Source organism: Accipiter gentilis, chromosome 16, assembly GCF_929443795.1.
Source record: "Accipiter gentilis chromosome 16, bAccGen1.1, whole genome shotgun sequence".
NCBI classification, from domain to species: domain Eukaryota; kingdom Metazoa; phylum Chordata; class Aves; order Accipitriformes; family Accipitridae; genus Astur; species Astur gentilis.
Window position 1 is genome coordinate 16,116,212 of NC_064895.1, and position 27,373 is coordinate 16,143,584.

The 27,373-nt window shown below is 44.8% G+C and overlaps 1 protein-coding gene across 2 annotated transcripts; it reads left to right on the forward strand.

Moving 5' to 3' along the window:
- The first annotated feature begins 4,916 nt into the window (after window positions 1-4,916).
- TRIB2 (tribbles pseudokinase 2) lies at window positions 4,917-26,295 on the forward strand. Of its 2 annotated transcripts, XM_049818487.1 has the most exons (4): window positions 4,917-5,017; window positions 6,003-6,415; window positions 10,430-10,722; window positions 23,961-26,295. In XM_049818487.1, the coding sequence occupies exons 2-4, from the start codon at window positions 6,146-6,148 to the stop codon at window positions 24,427-24,429; spliced, it is 1,032 nt and encodes a 343-aa protein (XP_049674444.1). In that variant the 5' UTR covers window positions 4,917-5,017; window positions 6,003-6,145; the 3' UTR covers window positions 24,430-26,295. The 2 variants fall into 2 exon arrangements, with proteins under 2 accessions (XP_049674444.1, XP_049674443.1); XM_049818486.1 differs by lacking the exon at window positions 4,917-5,017 and having other exon boundaries at window positions 5,920-6,415.
- The last annotated feature ends 1,078 nt before the right edge of the window (window positions 26,296-27,373 follow it).

The following is a 27,373-nucleotide window of genomic DNA, read 5'->3' on the forward strand; positions in this document are numbered from 1 at the left end:
GGAGTAGCTAGGCTGGGAACGTACTGTGGTCATAGCCACAGCTAAAACCTGGGTATGTAACACATTCACCTTGAAAAATCTAATACATTACTGGGATCCAGAACCAGAGACAAAGATCACTGATTCTTGAGCCAAGGACTGCTTTGCCTCCTAGGCAGAACACTCTCCCATACACAGAGATTTGTCCTGCAGACCACTAAGAGAATTCTTAGGTCCCAGGTGAGCAAACATATGAAGGCAAACCTCACACCGTGTCAGTTAACAGCTTTTTTCTTTACAATATCTGTACAATATAACAAGAAGGCAGCTTGCAGAAATGTTGGACCTGCTTCTCTCTACCTCATTTAACTGGCTTCTGTACATAAATTACTTTCTGGAGTGTTTTTTTTTACTGCACTGTAGTCAGTTGTAAATCTTGCACTGAGTTATTCAATAACACCCTTTTTTTTTATTGTTTGAGTGAAGAATGAAGCCTAAGGCTTGATTCTGACTACAGATATGGCACATAGGTATTTATCCTTACATACTTTGTTGTATCCTTATTGCACACGCATGTAAGCCCCACACGTGCAGTTCATGCAAATGGGTACATTTCTTGTCAAGTTACCTCTTGACAGCAGCTCATTTAATAAAAAATGGACTCACATACCAAAAGTCAAAATCACACCTCTTTTTAAAGAACAGATGCTCGTCTCCATGTCTTTGAATTGCCCTTTTTGATATATGGAGAAAAGATTTGTCTGTTTACTCTCCCATGATTTACCATTTTTCTTAGTCTTCCTTACTAACATACTAAAGTTCTAGTGTAAATGATTACAAAAAATGATTACAAAAAATAGAAAAACCTATCCAAGTTGGCATGGGGATCCAGCCTTGACAACTGGTGGGGAGGTACTTGCAAGCATATTTTGAGCTAGCTACTTGGAATAATTTTGCTGGAATGAGACTGTCTTCTCAATATGACAGTTCTCAACACTTAATAGTTGTTTAATGTTCCCAACAGGCTCAGTCCTGCACTCTGTAAATCAGCAGAAAATAAAATGAAGGTCTTTATTTTACCACTTCAAATATGATTATCCTTTTTGTTCTGGCTTGTGTTTGTATGCTGATAATATATTTTCTGTAAAGGGACAAGGAGCAGACTGACCTGGAAAAGGAAGTCTTTTTTATGTAGAACTGTCTTTGATCACTCACAAGACTTGTGCTCTGATCTAAGCTCATTGACATCAATGGAAGAAAGACTGCTATTGGCTTGGAGGGGAGGGTTGGGTCCTGTCCACATGGAGTCCATATATGCAAAAGCAGATGCTAAAAGATAAAATATATTGAAAGTCAGAGTTACAGAAATGATACTTTTCTTTGCATGAGGTTAGATTTATAATGCACTTTTCACTTAATATTTTTTTCTTAGTCCCTGACACAGGAAACTCCAATTTCTACATCTATTGTTGCTGTTTACCTGCATATAAACCTTGAATACAGAAAAGGGGAGAGCTTGGTGGATGCTTTCCATAGCATGAAAATGAAAGGCCTTCTCCATAGACTCTCCTGGGACACTGAAAAATAGAAAAGTGAAAATAAGGCTCCTTATTAACCACCCCCCACCCCACCCCCCCAGCTGCATTTCCCGCAGGAAGAGCCATTCCAGAGAGGGAACTCAGCACTATAGTAATGGAGACGGTCATCAAAGAAGTGGATAATTGCAGAGTCTGTTTAAAAGATAAAGAAACTTCTAATGGGATTGTCTCTCTTGGTGAGAGTTTCCAGACAAGGTAGATCAGCACAATGAAGTCCAGAGATGAAAAGTCAGTCAGTAAACAGTCCTGAAACAAATCCTCCCCAGCTCACTTGGGGGAAAGAAGGTAACCTTCATTCTGACATGTATCAGTATCTTCAGCAAGGTCATGGGGAGCTCGTGACAGTTTTGTCATATGCCATTCTGCTGGCTACTTCTTTCGTACCATTGATTCAGTAACTGGTTTATATTCAGAAAATTTCTCTCATTCAATTGAATAAGAAAATTTAATGAAATTATATTTGCCACTACCAACACACTTTATTTCAAACAAGAGTCTCCAAGTACTGCGAACATGACATTTAGGTTTGGACCAGCCAACGGCATCCCTCCAGCCCAGATATTCTGGCCAATATGTTTCAAATCAAGCATCTTTCTCCCATTTGGTTAATGCCTCCTATGTAAGCACCACAGCTATGCAAGACAGGCAGCAGTTAGACAAAACTTCACTGCTGACTTGGTCTTCAGACTTTGATCTGACTTTTAGGACCTGATTCCTTTTCACATGTCACATGCTATGGGCTGACGTTGCTCTACAATTCCAGCTGACTGGTGTAGACTTAGATCAATAAAAACAGGCACAGGATTTTGTACACCTAATGTCTCTATGAGGCATACAAAGATTCGCTCATTCAGAGCTTATTCCTTTAACGTTGGACTGAAATGGTAATATTTTCATCCACGTATCTGAGAGCAGAAGCAATGTTTACAAAGTGTTAGGTTTGGGGAAAGATGCCATAGAAAAGGAAAGTAAGATTATCCAAATATACTGAAAGAGCAAAATTCATCCCATGGATAGATAACTGTGTCATTCCCACTACATGTATCCTTTCATGCCTCTTATGGTAGTAGAATTAAATCCAGAAACCAAAATTTATAACCTCTTCCTTCCAAACTTGCATATTTATGGCAAGTGTATCCCATTCCACCCTGAATCACTTCTTCAGTTTCTATTAAAAATCAGGAGTTTCCAACTAGAGGCTTAGGATGGACTAGTCTTTTCACCCCTTTCTCCTTTCACTCCTTCCTCCTGCTGGGCTTGCAGGCTCTGGGTAGCCTTTCCAGAGTTGCTAGGGACTGCGGCTCCAGCTGATGCTGGGTAACTAATAAAGTTAAACAGAAAACGTTGGTCTAGAGAACAAAGGTTGATGCAAGAGCCTAGGTCTCTCATGCTTTGTCATAATCAGAAGGAGCATGTAGGGGGAGAGGAAGGGAGAAATTGTGTAAAAAGCCATCTACTAAGAAAAGAATGTTTGATTTGGATCACAGGATGTGAGACTGGAGAATGTATTGCATAACTTCATGGCTTGTCCTTATTTGCAATGATTCAGTATCCGGCACTGCTCATCCCATTTCTAAAAATGGTATTGAAAAGTTACAGAATATTCAGAGGTGATGGGAATAAGTGAGCGATGGGAGGAAAACACCTTTTCATTTTTCAGCAAATAGCAAAGACCGGGTCTGAGGTCATCCTACAGGTCGTTGCAGATCACCGATTCTGTGTCCTTCCCCACTACCCAAGGGATATTCACGGGGTCAAATCCCCTCTGTTGCCAGAGGCTCTTCTTCTCCATGGCAAACTTAAGAGCATGACAATCCTTTCTCAGTGGTATTTCTCTTATAACTGCATAACAGGGCACGTACAGCTTTTAGTGTGGAGGACAAGAGATGAGGCAGGTGCAATGCTGTGGAGGGACAGCTACCCCTCACCACGGCCATTTCTGAAGGCTCCCCTGTCAAGACTAGCCCCTGATGGAAGAATCCCGACAGCCTCTTTGGAGCCCCGTTCAGGGGTATTTCTCTCTACCCCGAAGCTGGCACCTCCGGGACAGCCTTCTCTATCAGGGTTGTTTCATTATTAGCATGCTCATTTCTCCCTACCCCTTGAAAACAAGCATCATCCAAACCCTTAGGTCCTCACCCCAAAACAACCCTTCTCCCATTTCTGACCCTCCCCCGTGCTGATGTGGCAAAAGGGGAGCCAGGACACGGCCAGCTCCTTGGCATCGCCCTGCAAAGGCTGCAGCTCCGGGACAGAGCCCTGCTCCCCCCCCCTCCCCGTTCTCTTCTTTTCTCTTCTCACTGTTGTTGGTTTTTGGCTGGTTTGGGGGTTTTGTTGCTTTCTTTTTTTTGGGGGGGGGGGGGGGGGAGGGGAAGTGGTTTTTTTTGGGGGTGTGTGTGGTGGTTTTATTTTTACAGTTAAAGGGATTCACAACCAACACCCAGACAAAAACTGGGGAGTAAATGCCAGGCTCCTTCGGAGTTCAGGGAGCCACTCATCAAACTTTAGTATATATCCCAACTCCTGTTATTTAAACAATAAAAGGGCAGCGGATGAAAAAACCTAGCAGACCGCACTGGTGCTGGGCGGGGACAGACCAACCTCATTCATGGCTTTCTCTGTGCAGGGCGACAGGGTTTACGTTTTCCCTCTACTCCCCCCCCGCCCCGCCTTGTCTTAATTTTGGGACGGATTAAGACAAACCCGGAGCCGGGAGAACTCCTCCCACCCGACTGCACCGGGAAGCAACGGCTTTTGCTCCCGTAAGTACGCGGAGACCCACGCTGCCCGGAAAAAAACCCGATTTCTTCATTGAGAAAAAAAAGCACGCCCGCCTGGAGCTCCGGCGCCAGCCCGTGTAATAATTAATAACGCACCCGGCGTCCACGCCCGGGCCGTGGGGGCCGGGCTCCTCTTTGAGGGGCGTTCATGCCGTTATTAGTGTTGTTATTTATTAATTTGCTATTCTCTTGAAATGAACCAGTTAACACCTCGCCCCCGACCCCAAGGGCAATCAATCCCCCGCGAGGCTGGACCTGCCGGAGCTCGGGCGACGGGGGCGGGGCGGGGAAGCCGCGGTCGGCATCCCACTGGTGCGTACTGGTGCCCGCTGGTGCAAGGGGCCCCGGCTCGGCGGGCCGCCCCCAGAGCCCCCCCGGTGGAGCCCGGCGGGGCTGCGGAAGGACGGCTCACCTTGTTTACCCCGTGCGCGGCGGCGGCGGCGGCGGCGGCGGCGGCGGCGGCGGCGGGGGGGGGCCGGGGCGGGGCGGAGCGGGGCGGGCGGCCGGGGCGGGGCGCGGCGCGGTGGGCGGCGGGGCCGGGCCGGGCCGGGCCGGGTCGGGGCGGGCGGCGGCGGCGGGGCAGTCAGCCTGCGCGCTGGGCACCGTGCGGGCGTGCGGCGGCCGGCAGCGAGGCACGGAGGCAGCCAGCGTCCCCGCCACGTAAGTAGCTATTAATACGCCGGGGGGAGACGATGCCTTGCTGAAGGGGAGCGGCGCGGCCATCCCTTTCCTCCCCCTTGTCCTACCCCCGAGGGGGGAAAAAGAGAAAAAAAAAAAAAAAAAAACAAAAAAAAAAAAGACCGAAGCAGCAAAATCTGCTCCCTGCAATTTTTTTTTTTTTTTTAAACGATTCCAATTTATTCCGCACTCCCGGCCTTTCGCTTATTGCCCTTCCAGCCCCTGCAGCAAGAAGTCAGCCCCCTTCTCGCCGTGCTGGTTTTTCTTTTCTTTGTGCGTGAACTACACTCAAACCGCCGCGGAGGCAACGAGCCCGCAAACGAAAATCCCGCTGCGCAGTGGAAACGTGCGAGCGTTCCTCTTCCCTCGCCCGTGGTCGCACTTTTTGTTCTGTCGAGGCGGCCACGACAACGACAGCGCGTTTCTTTTCGCCGGCGCGGAGCGGTGCGCGCTGCCCCGCGTCCCGCTGCCCTTCCCCGTGCCTGCGCGGCCGGGGCCGGGGCCGGGGCGGCTCTGCCGAGCCTCCCGCCGAGCCGAGCCGAGCCCTCTTTTGTCGGCCCGGCCGCTGCCCGCTCCAAGTTAGATGCTCCCTCGCTATTTCGCGGGGCATTTTCGGAGCGCCCCGGGCGCCAGCGGCGAGGCTCACACGCCACCTACAGCCCGGCGGCGGCAGCGCGGCTCTGCCTCGCCGTAGGAGAGAGAAAGGACGATCCCCGCTGCGCGCAGCGCGTTACCTAACCTTTTGTTTTCGCCCGCCCTGCGCGCCCCGCGGGAGCGGCGGCCGCCGAGGCCCGGCCGCGCCGCTCCGCGCCGCCGCCCCCCCCCAGGCACCGGCCGCCGCCGCCGCGCCCCCCCGCTGCCGCCGCCGCCGCCGCCGCCGCCGCGCTGTTCCGCGCCGCTCCGCTCCGCGCCCGGCCGCCGGCGGGAACAAAGGGCCGCGGGCTGAGCGCTCTCTCCCTGTGCCCAGGACGCGGCGCTGAGGCTGGTCGCCCGCCGCCGCCGCGCTCCCGCCCCCCCCGCCACACAAAGGCAGCCGCAGCTGGACGGGCGAGGGACCGCGCTCCACGCCAGGGCTCCGGTGCAGCGTCTCGGCTGGTCGTCTCCATACTCATGAACATACAAAGGTCAACCCCTATCACGATAGCACGGTATGGGAGACCGCGGAATAAAACCCAGGATTTCGAGGAGCTCTCGTCCATACGGTCCATCGAGCCAAGCCAGAGTTTTAGCCCGAATCTAGGGTCGCCGAGCCCGCCGGAGACCCCGAACTTGTCGCATTGCGTTTCTTGCATCGGGAAATACTTATTGTTGGAGCCTCTCGAGGGAGACCACGTTTTCCGAGCCGTACATCTGCACAGCGGCGAGGAGCTGGTTTGCAAGGTAATACCTCTCCTCCTTGTTCTCCCCCCGGGTGAGCCTGCTGTCGCGTGTCGGTTTCCCGTGTCTTGCAGGAGGGCCGAGCTCAATTATTGAACAGTTGAGAAACAAAAGGCAGGGAGACAGCGTTAAAGGCGCATCCTGTAACTTTTCCCTCTCTCCAGACAATGGCCACGTTATAGCGGTGGCCCGGAGCCAGTTCTGCCTTTTCCCCGGAGGATGTTGTTCTGGAAAGAGCCGTCCTTTAAGTAGGTCTTAACGTGAGTTCAGATCAGGAGAAAGCCTCATCTTCCCCACTCTCACTTTTCAAAATGGAGTAGGGAGTCCCCAGCTAATTTTAAGGTGTTGGGACCTGCTGGCTTCCTCGGTTTTTCCTCGCCCTTGTCCTGTGAGTTGGGGTACCGAAGAGGATGGAGAAGCGGGGCGGGGGGAGGTTGCCAGCAGCTTTGTCTTAGAAGTGATTTAAAAAAAATCCACGTCGAATTAAGCAGCCTGAGCTCCCTCACCGTGGAGGTTGTTTGCAAACAGCATCCTCCCCCATTGCACAACCGAGCAAGAATAAAACCTGCACACCTACGGTTTTTAGAAGAGCAGACAAAATAGCTATCCCACTCCTCGTAGCCTGCCCGCTTTTCTCTGCCTCCTCCCAGTTTGCTCCTACTATTCAAAGGTGAGCTGTGGGAAAAAGAAACCCCCGTGCGTGTACATCTGTGGAGGGATGTTTTTCTCTTTTCGGGCTGAGGGAGTATTTTCCTTTGTTCCTAAATTGTGATTCTCATTGTCTGTAGTGAGCCAGACTTACGCCCGGCAAACCGAGGCAGTACCCGGTAGTTGTTTTTATAACTACGTAAGCAAATTGCAACCTTGCAACGCACGCTGCAGTGTTTGTATTGTTCCCAAAATATGGACTTGGGCCATTTGGCCGTCTTGGGCAAATTTCTGGTGTCAGACTAACTGCGAAACGGAAAAGTAGACGTATGACGGCTTATTTGTGTTTTGGGGATTAATGGTGGTATTACCGACTGTTTCATACTTTCTCATACTTGATTCATAAGAAGTTACGAACTAGCCTGTAGCAGGGAAGTGAAAATAATTGCTTCTGTTCGCTATTTGTAAAGGTTGGAGTTCAGAGGGCAATTTAAATATGCTTACTGATCGAGTTATAAAACCTGATGTTAAGGCAAGCTAGGACTTTGTGTGATTATTTAGGGGGAAAAAAGGGCCCGTGACACCGCAAAGGACTAATATTGCATGCTGAACTGAATGCTTTGTTACTAAACTGAAACCGAACATGAGAATTTCTAGAATGAAAGCCCTGCTCGGTGCAGTAGCACAGTAGTACAGCACTCTAGGACGTTGGCATCTTTTCATGAAATAAACAGAGCCCACAAAGCTGCTGCTCTGCCTGAAATTATAGGTGAACTTGCATAGCAAGTAGTAACGCGGGGGCTATGCTCTTCTTTGTTTCCTGTTTGGTTTGCAGGATTAAGGCACTGTTTTGATAACAGTATGAACAGCGTAACTGCAGCTCACAAAGGGTGGACTTTATTTTTATTTTTTTCCTTCCCTTTAAGCTGTATGTTTTTGAGCCGATCCTGACATTTGAATAGTATCAGTTTTTCCATATGTGCGAGGCACTACTAGCTGTGCTCCAAAAATACGATCTCAGCCTGAATTGCTAGTTTGTGAATACGCAGTTGTCAGTCCTGAACTCAGCTTAATTTAATGCGGGCTTTAAAATGCCTGCAGTATCGTGACTACTATTTGTCAAGTAGCCTTCCGGCTAAGAGACCTGCTATCTGGTATCTTATTGAAGATGCTCTTAGAGATTGCCTGCAGAAACATTGGTTTGGATAACAGACACATACTGATGATTCTCAAGATTCATTTGGCTGCACCCACTGACTATACAGATGCCGTTATTTGCTTCAAGGCTCTGTGGCATCCAAACAATGGTAACTTCTCGCTTCCAATTCCCAGCAAGAACTAAATCAAACTGCAGCTTATTGGACATTTGCTGAATTGAGGCCAGGGATCTTAAAAGCTGTGATACAAAGAAGCCCTTTATAAAAGGTATGCTAGACTGTAGCAGTATGATAGCTTCCCATCTTCCCCCTTTCAAATGTAGTACTGGTACATATCCAGACCTACTTACTTAACGTAGTCTGAGAACCACAAAATGTAACTAATTTATATCAGGATAATCTGGTTAGGAGAGAATTCTGGAAAGGCTTTTTTTTTTTTTTCACATGAGGGTTTGAGCTGCGTGAACATTTCTGCTTAAATTTTATTTTATAGCAGCCGCTTATACAAGAGCCATTCACTTACAGTGCAGTAGTTATGAGTTTTGAGATTCAAATGTCAATGAATTCTCCTCTGGAATGAATTACACACCAGGGATTTTAGCAACACTCCCTCCCCACCCCGGTTCTGCTTCCCCGGTGCACCCTGTCGCCAAAATGCCTCAGTGCTAATCTCCCCCCCGCCACGTAAAAGGTGTTGGATCTGTTTGGCAGTCTGCCTTTAAGGTTGGTTTTGCCTGTGCCAGAGTATAGCAGCACAGGTACAGGGTGGGGTGAGAAAGAGGTGTGCGAGGAGGGGGTGTCCCAGTTTCTTGGGGTTTGGGTCCTTTTCTGCGGAAGGAATTTGTTAGGATTGCGCTCTGTAGCGTTAAATGACTCGGGTTTTGAAGCCTCAGGTAAAATTTTGATCGAATGGTATCTCTCACAGTTTTGAAAGCTTTTTAAAGCTTGAAAGAAAGCAGGGAGATTTGCTTCTTGGAGACGATACAGATACCCGCTATTGGAATACAAATACTAGAATAGAAAAAGAAGAAAAACAAGTGCAGTTTAAACCAGTTGGGTAGAGACCTATACCAGTTCTTCATTTTTATGTTCAGTTAGAATGACACGTGACTACCTTAAATTCTTTTTACCAAAGTAACAAATCACCCAAGAGTAAGTTACATATTAATCGAATCTTTATGCTGGTGGAAATGCTAATCCCTTGCTTTGTAGTACCTCTGGAGCAGGTATGATTAAGAATAAAAATCACTCCTATGAATACTTTGCTCATATTCTCTTTTAGCACACTGACTTCTGTTATTCTCAATGAAGTCTTTATTTTTTCTTGTAATGCGGGCATTTCTCAATTGACTCAAATACTGAATCATTCGTCATCACTAGATTATAGTAACTTTTTATATTTGGGTTTCCCAGCAGCCGTCTTTAATTCTTACAGCTCATTCATAAGATCAGTGATAACACATTTACTAGTAAAGGGACACTTTGCTTTTAGTGGAGCACTTGATTGAAATGCAGAGAGTTCAGGGTGGTTTTGTCTTTGCCTTTTGAAGGATGTTTGTCTGCACTCCAACAGGCAGGGCTATTTCCCGGGTTGTCCTTCTGATCTTATAAACAGCCATTGTAAAACTGAGACTTTGAAAGTGAAAGTGACTTTGCTGTTTGTCGGAGATGAAAGAAAGGCAGGAAGTAAATATGAATAGCAATAGATGATATTCTAAACCTGAAAATCCTTAAGGCTTTAATGGGTTAATAAAATCAAGAGAGAGAGACTTGTCTATCTGGGTGCATTTAATATGATGGCTTCTCTCAATACAAAGCTACTGGCTGTATTCTCTATGAGTTTATTTGGATGGAAAATAGAAGATAAACACGTTTCCTGAGTACTGCCCTTATACGTTGCTGGTCTTCACAATTTAATTCAGGTTACGTTCTCAATTTGATGAGCTATTAGCTAATGAAACTATATTCTTGCTTCAAGTTTTGAAGACTAGCCTTTCCTGTCAAGGTTACTCGTATCTTCTGGCTACGGTTGTGTAGTCTGTTTTGTTTTGTCCTCAGTGCCTTGAGCTTGTGACATCCTGTTTACATCGGTGCAGCTTCAACAGCAGCATAAATTGTACTTAGAGATGGTTCTGTTAACAGAATTAGATGTACCATAACTTCACTGTCCTTCGTGTCGCTAACCCTGGCTTTACTGTCATTATTTCTGCAGGTGTTTGATATTGGCTGCTACCAGGAGTTATTAGCACCATGTTTTTGTCTGCCTGCACATAAAAATATCAACCAAATTACTGAAATAATTCTTGGGGAGACAAAAGCGTATGTGTTCTTTGAAAGGAGCTATGGGGACATGCATTCATTTGTTCGTACCTGCAAGAAGCTTAAAGAAGAGGAGGCAGCCAAACTCTTCTATCAAATAGCTTCTGCTGTTGCACACTGCCATGATGGTGGACTGGTACTGCGAGATCTCAAGCTGCGAAAGTTTATTTTCAAGGATGAAGAAAGGTAAGAGTCTCCTTTACTTTACAGGTGGGGGTGCCTGAGGTCAGCTATTCAGAGTTACAGGATGCTGTGCCCTTCATTGTCACCGTACCATTCGTTTGTGGTACGCAAGGTGTTACACCTTCTTTATTTTCCTCTGCAACCTGATCACGGGATGGATGTGCCATTTTACCTTCTGGCTTAGGCTTTAAAGTAAGTATGGAGTGTGGTTTGCATCTGTGCCTGGCCTCTGCATCTCCACCTAGAGGAGCACCCTCATTCCTGAGGAGGGGACGTCTCTGGGAGGAAGGCGCTGCAGGGATGTCTGGAGTAAGAGCTCCGCTGTCATGAATGCTTGCTGGTGTCAAAAGAGGAAAGGAGCAAAAGATCCAGTATGTTAAAGAGGGTTGGGGACTGAAATAGCTCATTCCAGTGAGGAGGCTTGAAGAGGAAGAACAGCCAAGTGGTTAATGCTGACGCAGGTTGGAGGGAAGGGCCATCGGTGCTTCGAAGGACTGCTTTGAGGACAGCTGCTTGCTTTCCGTGCTGGAAGGGTCTGGAGGCTGCTTCTGAGAGTATTATGTGGTCACTACTCATACTAAGACTAAAACTGCCCTGCTGAATGGGTGCCTGCTTTTAGTATGAAAGCTGTTGTGGTACTTGGGGAACTGCTTCTTTTCTTTTTCTTTTTTTTTTTTTTTTTTCTTTTTTTTTTCTTTTTATTTATTATTATCTCCTCCCTGCACACCCTCCTCTCAATAACTGAGTGGTAAATGATTTGGGGAAGGAGTATGGGAGGACAGGGAATGCAGTAATGCTGGATGCTCTGGGTATATTGTTGAAGTGATATTCCTGATGTTACATCATGTGTTTGCTTGCAACTTCCACATAAGGCACCGGAGTAGTAAACACTGCCAAAGTAATGTCAGGCTTTCACAGAGGGATTAAATTGGAAGATAACCATTATGAAAAAAAAATGAAACTAAATGGGGACAGGGCCTGCCTTTGTGCTTCTCCGTGTCTTGGTAGAGGATGGGGAGATGTTTTTCCCTTTTAGTTAAATCCTATAAATTGTCTGAAAGCTTGTTCAAACTGTTGCAGAGTGAAATGGATGTTCTGGAGAGCTTTGTTAAAAATAACCAGTGCATATCAATTCCATTTGGGGCTGTTCGGGGAAGTTATAAGCAACAGCTGAGGCACATAAGTTTTCTACAGGCTCAGTAAGTCCATGATCTGAGAATTAGAAAAAACTAATACACAATTCAGTCAGGAAAGAGAAGTTCCCCTGGCCTTAAAATAAGTGACATCCATCTACCCTGTTTTAACTATTCTCTACTGAAATTTTATCACAAGCTGAGTTTTGCAAAATAAACTTCTCCTTTTAATCTCCTTATAAACTGGAAAAAAAAAAAAGACATCTTTTCACTTCTTAATTCAGTTCAGCAAACAGCTATTCCTTATTTTTCTACCACAGCCCCAATATATATGGTTACCCTTTCCTTATCTTCAAATAAAAAACCCTAAAATGAAACTAGCTTAATGTCTATTCAGGCGAGTAATGCAAAGCTGAGAGATGTAAACTGTACTTTCACAACTTTTACTCCGAGTTTAATAATTAAACACCATTATAGCACCTCTGATGCAGATAAGAAGGAAACTTGTAGAAAATAGTTGAGGGAGGGGTAGTTTTCTGTCGTAGCTGATAACATCCTAGCGTTAAAATGGAATTATTTTTTTTTTCTTTTCCTGGGGATATATGTAAACTTGTGTGGTTTTTGCATGAAGGACAGGACTTGGAAAAGCTGCTGCAAGCGAAGGCAGCGTGAGCTGAGGGCAGTGCAGTGGGAGCAGCCGTGGGCCTGTGCTGGGTGCTTTTGAACTCCTACCCTGCCGCTTACTAGGAACTGAATGCAACGCGAGGCACAGGGCCAAATCCTTTAGCCACCCAAGAAGAGTGGTGCGTACTATAATAGCAGTGTTTGCTTTTATGAACGTTTTTAACGTAACTGTCCTCTGCAAAATCACACAGTTACTCACTTTTGAACAGTGTTTTCTAATTATACAATAAGTCACTTTAAAGGTCAAAGAGGACTTGCAGGTTATTTTTAAGATAATCGGAGTGTGGTTTTCTCTGGATGTAATGTTGATTTGTAAGTAGAGAGGTATTGTAATCCTTTCTCTGCTAAATAAACAGAGATGAAATCGTGCGAGATAGTCGCTCTTTGGTTCTGTTTCTGTCTTTTTTCACATGCTCAGATCATCAGAATGTAATCAGTCATCACTTTCAATCTGCTGCTATACTTAGGCTGAAAAATCTTCCTGGTCCTTCCGGGGTCACGGAGGTGTTTGTGTGTTGCTCGCACCCCTCCAAGCTCACGTTTCCCTGAGGCTGCCGGTGCTGGTGAGGTTGCCGGCGTGCCGAGCAGCCTGCCTTTCAGAAGCTGCCATCGCCGGCGGTGCCTGCGAGACGGTGCTGCACAATCCCTTGCTCTTTGATACTGGTAATGAACCAAGGGGGAAGAAAAGAGGTGAAAATGATGCTTTGAGAAATATGTGTGAACTCCACTGCTGCGTGTCGCCTGTTCCTCTGAGCTCTTTCTCAGTAGTTCTTTTCCGAACTATTTCTTCAAGTCTGTTTTTCTGCGGTTCACCTTTAGTACCTACTGCTTTGAAAGTTTCTCTTCTCAGAGACTCTCACAGCTTTTATTTTGGTAGAAGAAAAGATGGGAAATATCCGGCATGCAGGCAACACATGAATGGAAAACTTGCTGCTTCCTTTTTTTTTTTTTTTTTTTTTTTTTTTTTTTTTCAGTAAAATACTTGTCTGCTCTTAGCTGAGAGCTGCCAGACTGGAGGAGCTACAGAGAATGTGAAGGATACATGGAAGCAGTTCCATTCGTTTAAAAAAGAAAATCAATTAAAGCATTTCTTAGTACATACTCCTTCCATTGATCCTAATGGTACCTGGTAGTTCGATATGAAATTGGTGCTCCTGGAGTTTTGCAGACAGGTGCATACTGCATTGAAACTCTTTCCGCCCCATTCCCATTATCTAAATTACAGCTGGAATTTGCAAAGATTCAGGCTCCTGACCAAGCAGTGTCGTGAGTGCTCTTTGCTCCTACTGATGTCGCTGCTAAGAATGCATGTGACGTTCTCGTGATGTACTAAGTCAAAGGTAGACTGCGATGGTGCGTTAAGTCTTACTCCTGCATGTGTGTAAATACATCAGCACTTAAAATGAAATCCAAAATCCCACAGTGTGCAAACAAACAAAACCAATTTGTCTGTGTTTCAAGGTACTTTACCTATAGCTTCCTTTAACCCTGAACTGCAGAAATTTTGAAGATATGGTAAATTGCATTCCATGAAAATGATGTGTGCTGTTGCCAAGCACCTTAGGTCTTTTATGGTGGTTTTTTGTTTTGTATAAAAGGAGGTTGGGGGGTTGTGTTTTTGGGGGGGAGGTGTGTCTGTCGTTCCATTTGTAAACAATAGGTGAAATAGCCAGTCTTGTAGTATTGAAATTTCAGAGTTAAGCTTCTTAAACCTGCAGCTGATCTTGATGAAGCAGAACTTCTAAGGCATTACAGCATGGCTGGAAATGTTTTGTAAGACTGGATTAGCAAGCAGCAGCACATCCATTAAATGAGGGCAGTGACTTTCAGAGCACTGAAAATATGGAAAACAACACTGACTTGCCATGCTGAGTCTCGCCGGACTTTCTAAACTAGCTATAAGATTCTTGAATACTTTAAAAATTGGGTCCTTAACCTTCTAAATAAAACTTGAATCCAAAACAGTGGAGGTGAGCTAAGGTAAAAATTGTGGGTTTGTACGTTTTCTGCCTCCGTCCATGCTGGTAATTTTTTCTTGTCCTAGCTGTTAAGCCAGGTCAGTGTTGATGTCGTGAGGCTTTTGCTTTTGATTATTTCTGCTGTGGTCATGTCATGGTATTTACAGTTTTCCTTGTACAGCCTGACCTCATAGTAGGCCCCTGGGCAGAGCGACTGTGCCCTTCTCCTAGCTGGTGTCCCACAATGATACTGCAGAATGGGCAGGGCTTTTTGGGTTTTGCTAAAAATAGCACTATACATAGTATATAGCTAATAAAACAGTTCATCAGTCTGATATATAGCAGATGCTTTGAGAAAGAGCAACCTCAAAGATCTCAGAATTAAATCAAGCATTTCTGTGTTGGTTGTTCCAATGGTTTTCTTAATACAAGAACATTTCTGCTGTCAGGGAATTATTAATTTCTTTAGTGCGTTTTTAAGCCTTTAATTATATTAAAATACTAGCTGTCGTAATATTTGAAGCTTAAAGACCTTGTACATTCATCATACTTGTTGAAGGGAAAATTAAAATAATTTTGGTATTTAGATATTGTAATTTTCCTGTATTCTTTGAGTAAATATGAGGCAGGTGGGATTCAATAAAAATAAATAGAATTTGACAGTTTTTGCTCTGCACCGGGAGAATGCAGCCAGTACAATACACTAATCTAGAAAGCCTGTGTTAGCATAACATATTTATTTGGTGCTCTTAGAATGCTTTTTTTCTTTTTTTCCTCTAGAATTTCTCAGCTTTGGGTGGATGATGCTTTAAGGTGACCTAGTTATGTTGTTTGCAATCCTAGTGATACAAACTTGATCCCACAAAAAAATACGGAATGCATATACCGACCTTTTTCCAAGTAGACCTTTCATTTTCTTATAGTTAGTAGTAAGTTTCCTCCCCAGCATTTGTCAAATTTTAATGCGGTCAGCTGCTTTTTCCCTGTGGTGTTAGAACTTGCTGTTTTACTTACAATTCTATAGAGAACAGGTAAGTTAACACTTTCCCTAAGTCCTAGAAAGAGAGTGGAAGAAAATCAAACAAAATAGGAGTGCTCTTTAAATACCAGAAGATTTAGAAATAAAACCAGTCTTCATCTGTTTTTGTCATTTAAGCGCTTCACAGTACCCTGAATGGGGCCACAGGACCAAAGAACGTAACTTCTTCAATAGTGGAGAATCATAGGTCAGATTTCAACCCAGAAATTACTATTCCTAGAGTATGGGGAGGAAGGCAGATTTCTTCACTGGCAGCAAATCTCTGCTGTCAAACTTAGGACAGAGGATGAAGCAGTTGCACAACTGTTTTCCGCAGAAGGGTTCGTGCTTCCTTTTGCCTTCATGTGGTTTGGTTACTGAGCCTCTGTTTTCTCCCAGTGTTTCTGGGAGCAATGCACTCCGGATTTCTTGGGTATGCGGTACCCTTCCCAGCGGGGCGTGGGAGGCTATCTGCAGATGTCGAACATCACACCGGCCCTGTGAAGTGATAGATCTCCTCCCAAGGGCATAGATGGTCATAGAGGTTAAGTGCTGCACCTAAGGTCATAAATGAAAGCAAGAGCCGGGGAAAAGTTGGCTGCTGGCTGGCCCCGGGATGAGAGCAGGAGCTCCAATGGACCTTGAGTCAGCTTAAGGCCCTTCAGTGAGACCTGAGCGGTGAGAGCCTTTGCTGTAGTACCCAGCTGTGGAGTTTGCAAAGGTTTCCTCGCGCCCTGCTATATTTTGGTATTTGGCTCATAGTTTGACCTGTATCTTTTCTTCTTCACGCTGTCTTCACTCTTTTCCCTTTGCAGCTTCATGCACTCGCTCTGCTGAAGGGTGCTGTTGAGGTGCAGCCCAGTGCCATGCTTGGAGCAGGAGGGGAGTCCTGCCTGGGGGCCTGCGCTTAGGCTGGGCTGCACTGCTGCAGGTTGTCCCCATGTCCTGCCCAGCCTCCCCAGCCATGCTGTCTTGACTTTCTGAGAGGCGCCTCTGGCGGAATACTGTGTTACCTGTTGGCTGCGATGCCTGCCATGGTAGGGTGCCCATCATGAGATGCCCATCACAGGATTGATCTTTCCACTGATGGATGCTTTGCAGTCCCTAGAAGGAGATGTCTCTTGAGACATCTTGCATTAAGAGTTCAACGGCTGGTCATTTTGAAGACTTGCAAGCCTCCATCCGTAGACTTGGTGCAAAATACTCCATGTTGACTTTTGAGCAGAGATTGAGGATGTCTGTGTTGGGGGGTGAGGAGCGGGGGCAGGGAGCCTGGCTAGCAGCAGCTGCAGTGAACAGTCACGGGGAAATTCTTCTGCTGCCTTTTCTTCTAATTGTCTTTATTATCACACTGTGAGATTACTTCAGGCTTGGGAGGGAGAGGAAAGGTGGAGACAGGAGCCAACCTGGGGCATATTTAGTCTTAAGCACCTGCTCTTTGGTAGATGTATGTTGCTTGGAGGCAGGTTGACAGACATCTAAGCAAAAGGTTTCCAGTGAGGTTGTGAAATAATGGCCCTGCTTTATCTTACAGGTGCTGAGCACCCACTGCGGGCTCAGAAAGCGTAGGGCTTTTTTCATAGTATGCAGTTATGTTAACAAAATAAAATTTTGGTCTCCTTTCCCTGTGCAGCTTCACTGTGCATCGTATGAAAAGACGGCGAACATGGCATACAGTTGGCAGCAGAGCCTTTTAAAACTCTGACCTTCAATGTGATCTAAAAAGCTAAAAGTGAGGTGAAGTAGCTGCTCTGAGCCAGATGCTTATCAAATAATGGACTCCTCGCAGTATTGTAACCGAGCCCCTCTATGGAAGGGTCTGCATCAGATTTCAGATCCTGTACCCCAACACACATGTTGCTACCTACCTACTTTTTGGGGAATGTGTTGTCTCCTTAGGCAATAAGGGCATGGAAGAAGCTAAGCATATGGCGTACGGGACAGGCTGTTGCCAGCAACTCTATTTGAGTGTTGTAAAGCTGAGGTCTTTGAGGCCCCAGCCCTTCCTGGAGGTGCGTGAGGGGGTGATCTCGGACCATTTTTTTGACATGGAATTCTGCAGGAAAAAAAGCCAGCTTAAAACAAGTTAAAAGCCCTAAGTTGCTGGGTCCCGCATGTCAGGAGGGGGGTGCGGGGCAGGGCTGAGTGTGCTGGTAGCATCCCTGTGGAGGAAGGGTGGGGGATATGTAATTTTTAGAGGCTTCCTCATTCTGCGGAAGTACCAATGAGGGAATCTTCCCTTAGGAACAAGGTTCATCCTGTAAACCAGTGCTGCCTGCGAGTCCCAGTTGTCTTTTGAACATATCCTTGAGCCTGTTTCATTATGCAAGAGATGGTTTGTCTGACAGCCTTTGTGCAGGGTTTGGGGTTTTTTTTTCCCCTGAAGTTGTGTAGGATGTTGTGTGGTGAACTCCCAGGCTGTGTGGTGTTACGCACTGGAAAGGATCTTACAGTGAAAGGAGCAGGATTTAAATTGATGGCATAACATTTCCCCTCTGATCCCATATGCCTCACTGCCCTCAGAGGAGATAGGGTAGTTCTGAGTTCAGAACGAGTCTCTGCACCAAGCTGCAAATCATTTGCACGGAGTTTCATTAGCTGCCTTCCCCATCTCAGTGTCTCCGTGACGGCAGCCTACTTCTGCATTATTTAGGAGAGATTCCCTTAGTTTAAAAAAAAAAATCAATTGGCAGAAGATAACTGTTTCCAATGTCAAGCTTCCCTTTTATTTTTTTTTCCCTCTTCTTGTGACTCTAATAGCATGATTGCATTCATGCTTGTCTCTCTTTATGATGGGGTGCTAGCAACTGACCTTGATTAAATGACCTGTAAATTATTGGCCACATAGGAGCAATCCCTGATCTGCTGGACAGTTGATGGCTTGAGTGCCTCTACCTAGGGAAAGGCTTTCCTGGCCTCAGTCAGAGTCATGCTGAAATATGAGATAGCATTGCTTGGGTGCCTTCATTATATTTTTTTTTTTGTGTGTGTGTGTAGGGAGGAATATTGTGAGGCACCTCTTTCCTTTAGAAGTTGTTGGTTTATATTTACCTGCAGACATATTAATAAAATGGCAATTGAGATGGCAGCGACAGTTGTTTTCTGATCTCTGGAGGTATGAGGCTGCTATATAGAATCTGTAAATCTGGATCATCTAATTTGGACCCACCCTGAATAGCAAGTTGATGGTGTACCTGGAGCAGCCATAGCAGGATGGCTCCTTCTATCTTCTCCCAAAGCAGCTGATGTGCCTGTCATCTGGGGGGGGTGGTGTACTAAAATTGTGGGTCTGGTCTGCAGTTAGGGTTTCCAAAATGGTAGTGGTGTCTCAGCTGTGGTTCAGGTGTTATTTCCCATACAGATGGCTTTGGGGACAGACTAGAAGCAACTGCTTTCATTGACTCGGGCATGGACTCCTTTACTACTGACTGTTTATTCACTGCAGTGGAGATATTTTCCTCTGAAACACTCAGACTTTCAGTCAGTATTTCTGCTTTAAATGTTCCAGATTTATTTTTTTTTTTCTTCCTCCTGCCTTATGAGCTTAGAGCCCTCTGAATAATTCCACTGATTTTAGTATGGAAATTGTGTTTGCTTTTGGAGAGCAAGTGTGAATGCCAGGTTCTTACAGCCCTGGCTTCTGTGTCAAAAGGCAGGATAGCAATTTGCCAGTAGCCCCTAAGCTCTGCAGGGAGGAATAATGCGAATCACTCTGGAAAAAAAGTGTAGGATGTGCAACAAAGCTGTCTGCCAGAGACGGGTGCTAACTCAGGAGGTTGCATTGAAGAATCTTCTGGAAGACGTTTAATTGATTAGGTTTTGTTACATTACTGAAGAGCGAAGTCTGAATGCAGTCAAGTAATGAATGGCATATTGATAAGAAATTCAGAGTGGTATTGTTTTTCATGGGTTTCCCTGACGGTTTCTATGGGGACAAAGACGCATTTCCCGTCTGAGTGCTGCTGCTGCCCTCTGATTGCACTTCTGTGGTTTCATTCACCAGTAATGGGGAAGCATTCATAGGCAGAATAGCTTCCCCTTTTTAAATAGCCATGATTCAGGGTTGTATTTTTTTTTAATGCATTAGACTAATGCAGTGTTTTATCAATGATCTGATAGATGCATAATGCTCTTTTTCCAAGTGCTTATTCAGGGTCTGCATTAAAACTTGAAATTATGTACTGTAATTACGTAAGCCTTGACAAAAGTCTTTGTTGCCCTACAGTATGTGTACAAAGTGATTCTCATCCGGCTTTGGCAGTAGTTTACATTTGAACTTTAGGGATTAATTTTGTTGCAAACATTTCAATGGTTGAACTCGAGTGCTGATGCTTTTGGAAAACTTTTTTTTCTCTTGTGGGGGTCCTTCAGTGAACTGATGTGAGTTAATTATTTAGAGAATAAGAGTTTTTTAGAAATGTGACTTTAAAAAAAAAAGAGAGAATGATTTTTGTTTGTCCTTTTTCTGCTCCGTGATGGGAGGGCACTTCAAAGCTGATTGTGATTTCACATCTCAGTGTTTGGTTTTGAGTCTGTCCCTTGCCTGCCAAGTGTCGAATTTAGGGTTGTCCGGTTACTCTGCAATTGGATTCACTCCCCACCCTTTGCTGTGGACATTTGTATTCTCAGAAACTACTTGCAATTTTGAGGGTCTGTTTGTTGTTGTTGGCTTCTATTCTTTTTCCTGGATATTTGATTTCAGTGTTTCCTCTGAGAGAGAGTGTGTGGGGGAGAGATTGCTTCTCATCCAGCGTGTCTCTGCATTTCTGTGTATTTAGACTCCCCTCTTTCCTGTTCCCCACCCCCCAAAAAAAAAAATCTCTGGCTTGCAGAAAACAAAACCAGAGCTCTTTTAGGCAATGCTTGAAAAGTGGAGGAAGGGAAAGCCAGCCAGAGCTGGAAGCTGTTTCTCGCAGAGATGGGGTGCTGCGTGCTGGGAAATAGCAGTTCCTGAGCCAGGCTGCTCCTTTTTGATTGCCTGAAAAAAACCAAACGTGAAATGACTGCAAAAGGGGAGTGACACTTGCCGTTCACACCTGTGTATTACCCAATTGTAGTGGGATTACAGACTGTTCTGTACGGGAGGCTGAGGCACCTGAAGTCATCCGTCACTGGTGAAAAGAGGCTGGAGTGGGTCTCCCCAGCCCCGGTGCTGGCTCGTGGTGAGGGGTGCCGGCAGAGCCGAGCCAGGACCCTTGGCAGCAGCAGCAGCTCGTGGGTGCTTCTGTGCATTGGCTGTGCCGAGCCGGCGAGCCCTTCCCTTACTCCTGCACTCTCCTTGCTGTCAGGATGGAAAACCTGGGTTGTCACCTTCTGCAAAGACGCCCAGCCTTACAAATGAGAATGGGAGCCCCCGAGTTGCATCTGGTGGTAACTGGGAGGGGGAGAAAGTCACGCTGAGGCTGTGTGTCTGGCACTGTGTGCTCAAGAGATGCGGCTCCTGGAGTTCACGAGGGAAACGCGTACCTGCGTGGAGTGCTGTGCCCGGTGCCGTACCTGCGCTGGAGCACCGCCTCGTTGCAGAGGAGCCATTTCACCACTTGCACCTTGTATGCGAGGGTGTTACTGGTTGAGGGTTTGGGGGCTGGCAAGGAGGGAGGAGGAGGACTGAAGGTTTTGCTTTTGTTTAATTTGGGACCTTTTGTTTCCTCAAAGCCTGTCAACTCAGCAGGATGAAAAACCTGGTTAGAGTGTTTGCTTCATTTGGCCACAGCTTATGGAGGAGCAGGCAGATAAGGGCCAGCTGTTGTTCCATTTGCTTGCTTAAACAAAACCTGCTGTAGCATGCACGGAGGGCTGCAGGCTGCAGCACCTTGCAAGAAAAGCAAGACAGAGATAAGGCTTTTGTATGCTGCTTCTGTTTTATTATCAAGAAATGATTTCTCCTGTGGAGAACAAGATGAATTTTTTTGACACACCTTGCAGTCTGCTCTTTGTGGTTTTGTACTGCGACCATTGTAGAAAATAAGAGATTAGGGAATTCCAATAATTTTCTGTAATATAAAAGCTTCTCGCTGAACTGTTTCTCTAAATTCTTCAGCAGCTCTCAAATGTAAAATAGGATGGGACAGTAAACAGCGTTTCCCTGTGCTGTTGACGCTGGGATGGCAGGAAAGCATGTGTGGGGGGTGAATTCTCTCCTGTAAGTTGTTTATAAATAGCATGCTCTGCCCTGCTCCCTGTGTGTGTGTGTGTGTGTGTGTGTGTTCTGCTTCTGTTAGTTAGCAGGAGTGAGTCGATGCTTTCCTGTCTGGCAGTTCAGTGACTTAATGCATGTTTGAGTAGCTGGCCTCACTGTTTTATTGCTACACATACTTTTCTATGGAAAAACTGAGGTGGGCTATGCAAATGGAACCACAACTCATGTCCCTGCCTCCCCTTTCATTTCCTCCTCTCTGTTCTTGGCCCTCCTTGGTGTGTTTTTCTCTCTGGGCATTGCTCCTTGCTGCTCTTCCCGTGCTGTGCAGGTGCAGTAACGTGTTGAAGCTGAGCACCATGAAAGGACTCTTCTCTAGCCACTCTCCTGTTTTGGACCCTCTGAGCTCTGTACCGAGGGAAATTGCTGTGGTCTTGATAATGGTAGTTAAGTTTCTCCTTGCAGCCAGCTTCCTGTGTGAGGTATTGCTGCTGTAAAGTATTGTTTGAGTGCTAATGAGGGGTTGTCCATTGCCAGGAGAAGTGCTGTTAGGCTGGCAATGTGTAATTAATCAGGAAGCAGGTGTGTTGCGCAAAGCCCGTCAGCATCCGCACTGGAGGAGAAAACACTGGCCTATTTAAGAAGAGAAGGAGCTGCCTTGACGCACCGTGCTTGGAAGCCAGGTATTCTGAATTCTGTATTTATGACTTCCTGATTCGAGGCACGTTGCCAAAGGGGCTTTCACCTCTGCTGGTAAACGTCTCTAGCTGTTGAAAAGGTCCAAGTGTCATTATGAGAGTTTATGGCACAGTTGCCTCGGGAGTACTCCACGGAGTAAAATGCTCTTCTGTTGGTTCAAAGAAGATAGTGCTGAGCTGCCCTGGAACCCGGTCTAAGCCAGAGCTGGCCCAGCTGTCTTTTGCAACTCGGGCCGGAGCAATGTTGTCTTCTGTAAACATTTAAGAAACAGGGCTCTCCTTGTCTGTTTTAATGCCTGTTAAATGATGTGCTTTAGTCAAGAGATGCGAGTTCTGCTTTCTGGGATGAAGTTCAGTCCCTGCCTTTGAATGTCTGTGGTGTGGGAACATGGCCATGACACAGCGCTAAGAGTGATCGTACAGACCGGTGAGGCCGAGGGACGAGGACAGTAATGCCTAAAGTTGAGTTATGATCCCGAGTTGTTGAAAAGAAAGCCTGCACTACTGCTAGGTCACTCTTCCATCCAGATGCACTGGACAAGGCCTGTTGCGTTGTAGTGATTCTGCTCTCAAAACTACTTATTGCCAGCAAATAGTTGAAAGGCTAATCGGTAATCCTTTTGGATGCCTTTAACAGGGACAGATTTTTAAATATACTTACAGATGATAGCAGTGAGAATTTAAAAGGAAAGAAAGGTTATGTTCATCTAGTGCTATGACAAGCAACTCGGCATCATTTTCTCTGCTCCTGTGTGATATCCATAAGGGAAGAAAATTCTCTTGCAGCGATAATTACTGCAGCACAATGACAAGTTCACGGTGCTTTGCAGGCAGAAAGAGTTTGCAATCTGGGTAAGGCATCCCTGTCATCTCTCTGCAAGCCCTTTTCTAGCCTCTCTGTTCATCCCAACGAGAGGATCTCCTTTGGTTCATCTGGGTAGATAAGCTTGCTGTTAATCTTGGTGGCATTCAGCTCACCTGACCTCCCTTTGCCCAGAGGTCTATTTAGGAAGACTGAAATCTGTTCAAATTGCTCTTCCTTAATGCTGGGATAAAGAAAAATGTTGGTTGGTCAGAGGGATCATTTAGGGTCAGAATGACCATTTTATTCCTGTTGGACCTTGTGGAGTTACAGGTGCAAGTAACTGCTCACCAGTGTGAAGGTGTCAAAATAATCTTGTCTAGTTAGGGTTAGGCTTGTGTTTGGGCATGAGTCCTACACAGGTACGTTAGAGTGCAGCCAACACAGAAAAAAATCTTAAGGTTTATGTCTCCTTTTGGAAATCATGTCTTATGTAAAATTTACCAAACACATGAATATGGCAATTATTTTTAAGACCTTACTAGTGAGTTTACCAGACGTAACTGTATTTGAAATCTTGTAGCTGTGTGTGTGGCAATATTCCCTATATGTCTCTAATATCTCTAACCAGTATAGAAGAGACAGTATCGCTTATCTGTAACAAGTGCTGTGAGTGGGACTTTAAACTCAGGCACTCCTGTGATTGTGGAGTTTTGTAGAGTATTATTCATATAACCATGTAATTGTAACAGCCAGGAATTTGTGTTTTGATGTTTACTTACCTTGATCATTTTGGTCTTTTTTGCCCGCAGGACTAGAGTGAAATTGGAAAGCCTAGAAGATGCTTATATTTTAAGAGGAAATGATGACTCTCTTTCTGATAAGCATGGATGCCCAGCCTATGTGAGTCCAGAGATCTTGAACACAAATGGCAGCTACTCTGGCAAAGCAGCGGACGTATGGAGTCTAGGTGTCATGCTTTATACCATGCTAGTTGGACGCTATCCTTTCCATGACATTGAGCCTAGTTCCCTCTTCAGCAAGATCCGTCGTGGGCAGTTTAACATTCCAGAAACTCTATCCCCCAAGGCGAAATGCCTCATACGTAGCATACTGCGTCGGGAGCCATCGGAAAGGCTGACTTCACAGGAAATTCTGGACCATCCGTGGTTTTCTACAGATTTTAATGTATCGAATTCAGGATATGGTGCTAAGGAAGTATCAGATCAGCTGGTGCCTGATGTCAACATGGAAGAAGACTTGGACCCATTCTTTAACTGAGCACAAAGACTGGTGTTCAGAAGGTACACAACCTGGAGATGGACACATGAAGGAGCCCTTCCTGACCGTGTTAAATCACATCCTACATCAGCCTAGCTTGGTAGCAAAAGACACTCAGAGGTCCTCGGATTGAGAAGGAACCTCCACAAGGAGCTAATATAACAAATGTAGCATGGGGACAGATTGGGGGGGCGGGGGGAGCTTGCTATCAGGTTAGATTGATTTGGAGGAGAAAAGGCAGCATGGAGCAATTGTAGCTTCTCACCTTTTTGGAGCCAAGGAGACTGCACATGCCAATTCTGGTGCAGCTGTATCACTCCTGTTTCTGTTCCATTAAAAATAGTGGTAACTCACAACAAATAGAAACTTTTTTGCCTCAGCTCACATCTTGGCATCGCACTGTTAGATATTTAACTTCAGCCATTATTCAGGGAAAGTACAATTGGCTACCATTTTTGTTAATCGGATGTCTAATAATTAATGGGATTAATTTAAGAAAAAAATTAGGTGCACAAAGACGGACATGAAAAGTGGGTGCTAAAAACAAACAAAATTTCAGTTCATGTCTCTTGATAGCTATTTTCAACTCATTTCTTCTAAATAAACTACTTAATATTCTTGTCAGGAAATGACATTTTAATGCTTTGTTCCCTTAAGGGGAAGTAACTGTCATTTAACAAGCTGTTCTGTTTTGTGTCAAATGGTTTGTTGCAGGAAGCTATTATAACTCAAACTTCCAGATGCATTACTGCTATAATAGGGGAAAAAAAAAGAAGAAAACTGTATAATTATTTTTTTTTTTTAGATATGAGATACTGGCTTCCATATCTGCCATGCTGCACGTATATGACTAGAGGGGGCAGAAAGCCCTTAATCGTGTCTTTATCTGAGAACCGATCTCTTCTTTAACCGACTGGCCCACGTGTAAATAGAGGGCTCTTTATTATTGAAGAAGAGTATTGTGGGTTTTTTCTTTGAATTCCTCTCAACTTGGGAAAAGAATTGTTTGGGTTTGATTTTTGTTTATGTCCAGAATAAGAAATAAGAGGGTATTAATAAGCTGAACATTTATATTACAGATATTCCTCTTGAAACATACACAGTAATATGCACCTTTTGTATTGTCAAGACTTATTCTATTTATTGAAGAAAATGTCACAGTAGTGATGTATTAAGCCAGTACTTCAATTACGGGTTGACTTGGGATGACATGTTACATGCTGTAGTTAACACACTTCTTTTCTGTTCAGGTATTTCTGTCCCTAAATAACTTTTTATTTAGCTTCTTTTTCTAGATAGCTTTATTTGATTTAGACTGGCAAATGTTTTTATTACTGCTTTTATATTGCTGTATGATATTGAAATCTCTTGGCATAAATATTTGTGTTTCCAGTACCTCAGTTGTTCTGATATTACTGCCTGTATACGTTTTGTGAAGTGGTCATGTTTTTTGGGTAGGTACATGTGGACTCTGTAGTATGTAAATGTTACTTGAATTTGTGCTTAATTATAGTATGTGGCATGTGCGTACAGCTACTTGGCATTTGACGTATGGATGCTATTTGCCTGCCTTGCAGGAAAGTTATGGTCCCACTCTCAAGAGGATGATGTTTCACAGTTCTTATCAAGAGACAAAGCTAGCTGCAGCTGACCTGCCTTGGTTCTATTTTGGTAACTAAGAATATAAAGGAGTAATGTTTTTACACTCTGAAGATGGTGCTGTGTCAAGAAGGACTTTTTTTTATTTTATAAGTACCTTATAGGAGGAAAGATTGGTGATGTGCATGGTGGGGTTTTACTGCCTCTGGTGCTTTGTCATGTATTTGGTTTAATGTTTTTGTCCTAATCTCTTCAATAAATAAAATTGTGCATATTTAACTAAACTTCACTGGTGAACGATGTTCTTACTGAATGCCTGAGGTGCTGCAGGAGTTTGTTCCGTTAGGATCATGTAGCTGGTATTTTTTGTGCTGCTAACAAGCTCTTGCCAGACCTGTGAGCTGAGAAAGCTTAGCACTTACATTTACAAGGTAACACTGTAAGCCTTTTCATCAAAAATTTTACTGTTTGCTATGAATGAAACTGGCTTTTATTTTGTTTGTTTTCTTTTGGCTTGTCCCTACCACTTATCAAGCCCATTTACCCTTTTCAAGGAGGGTATTGAAATGCAGTGAGAACTATGTCTTTTTGGTGATGGAGGCTCTTTGGCTGATGAAGAAAGAGACCAAAATGGAGCAAGCTGGCACTTGCACTTTCCAAAGTCCCAGAAAAATGTGCATCTTGCATTTTCACCTCAATTCTAGAAAGGATGGATCTGGAATAGCACCTCCTAATTTACTGTCTTTTATTTAAGGCCAGGTTCTATTTCTGTCATTCATCTTGAATAATAATTTATGGATGCAGATAGTGAGATCACAGAAGTGCATGTGGAGTAATGAGGTGCTTTGTGAACACAGCAGGACAGATGAATCCTGGTCTATTAAGAAAAGACCATTTGAATTGTGCTTTGATTTGAAACAGGATGCAGTCTGTTTTCAGCAGTTCTATCGTTTGAAAAAGCTATAGGTGGCTCATGATCACCCCTAAAGAAAGCCCCAGCCCCAGATCTCTCTACCTGAAAGTAAGAGTATAGCACCAAAACTGCTAGCAGAGGGATTACTGTTGGGCTGGCTAACTTTGTATTACATGATTTCATCCTAGGTAATTCCTGGCATGTGTTGAATATTTCAGTTGGTAGGTTGAGAATTAAAACCGTTGATTATAGCACCAACCAGAAATGTTATTAACATGTAGAAACACTTGAAGATCAGTTTTTAAATGATCTGTATGCCTGCAGCCAAAGTTTAAATTACTTGAAACTCTTTCAAATCAAACTCCCACAATAAATGTGCTTTATAGAAAAAAGCAGATTGTAATCAGTCATAGAGAGAAGGGGAGGGGGAGC

Bases quoted from the DNA above. Each gene is read 5' to 3' on its own strand.
- TRIB2 (XM_049818487.1), top strand. From the start codon at position 6,146: ATGAACATACAAAGGTCAACCCCTATCACGATAGCACGGTATGGGAGA. The intron at 6,416-10,429 runs GTAATACCTCTC...TTATTTCTGCAG, and splicing joins GCGAGGAGCTGGTTTGCAAG to GTGTTTGATATTGGCTGCTA. The intron at 10,723-23,960 runs GTAAGAGTCTCC...TTTTGCCCGCAG, and splicing joins ATTTTCAAGGATGAAGAAAG to GACTAGAGTGAAATTGGAAA.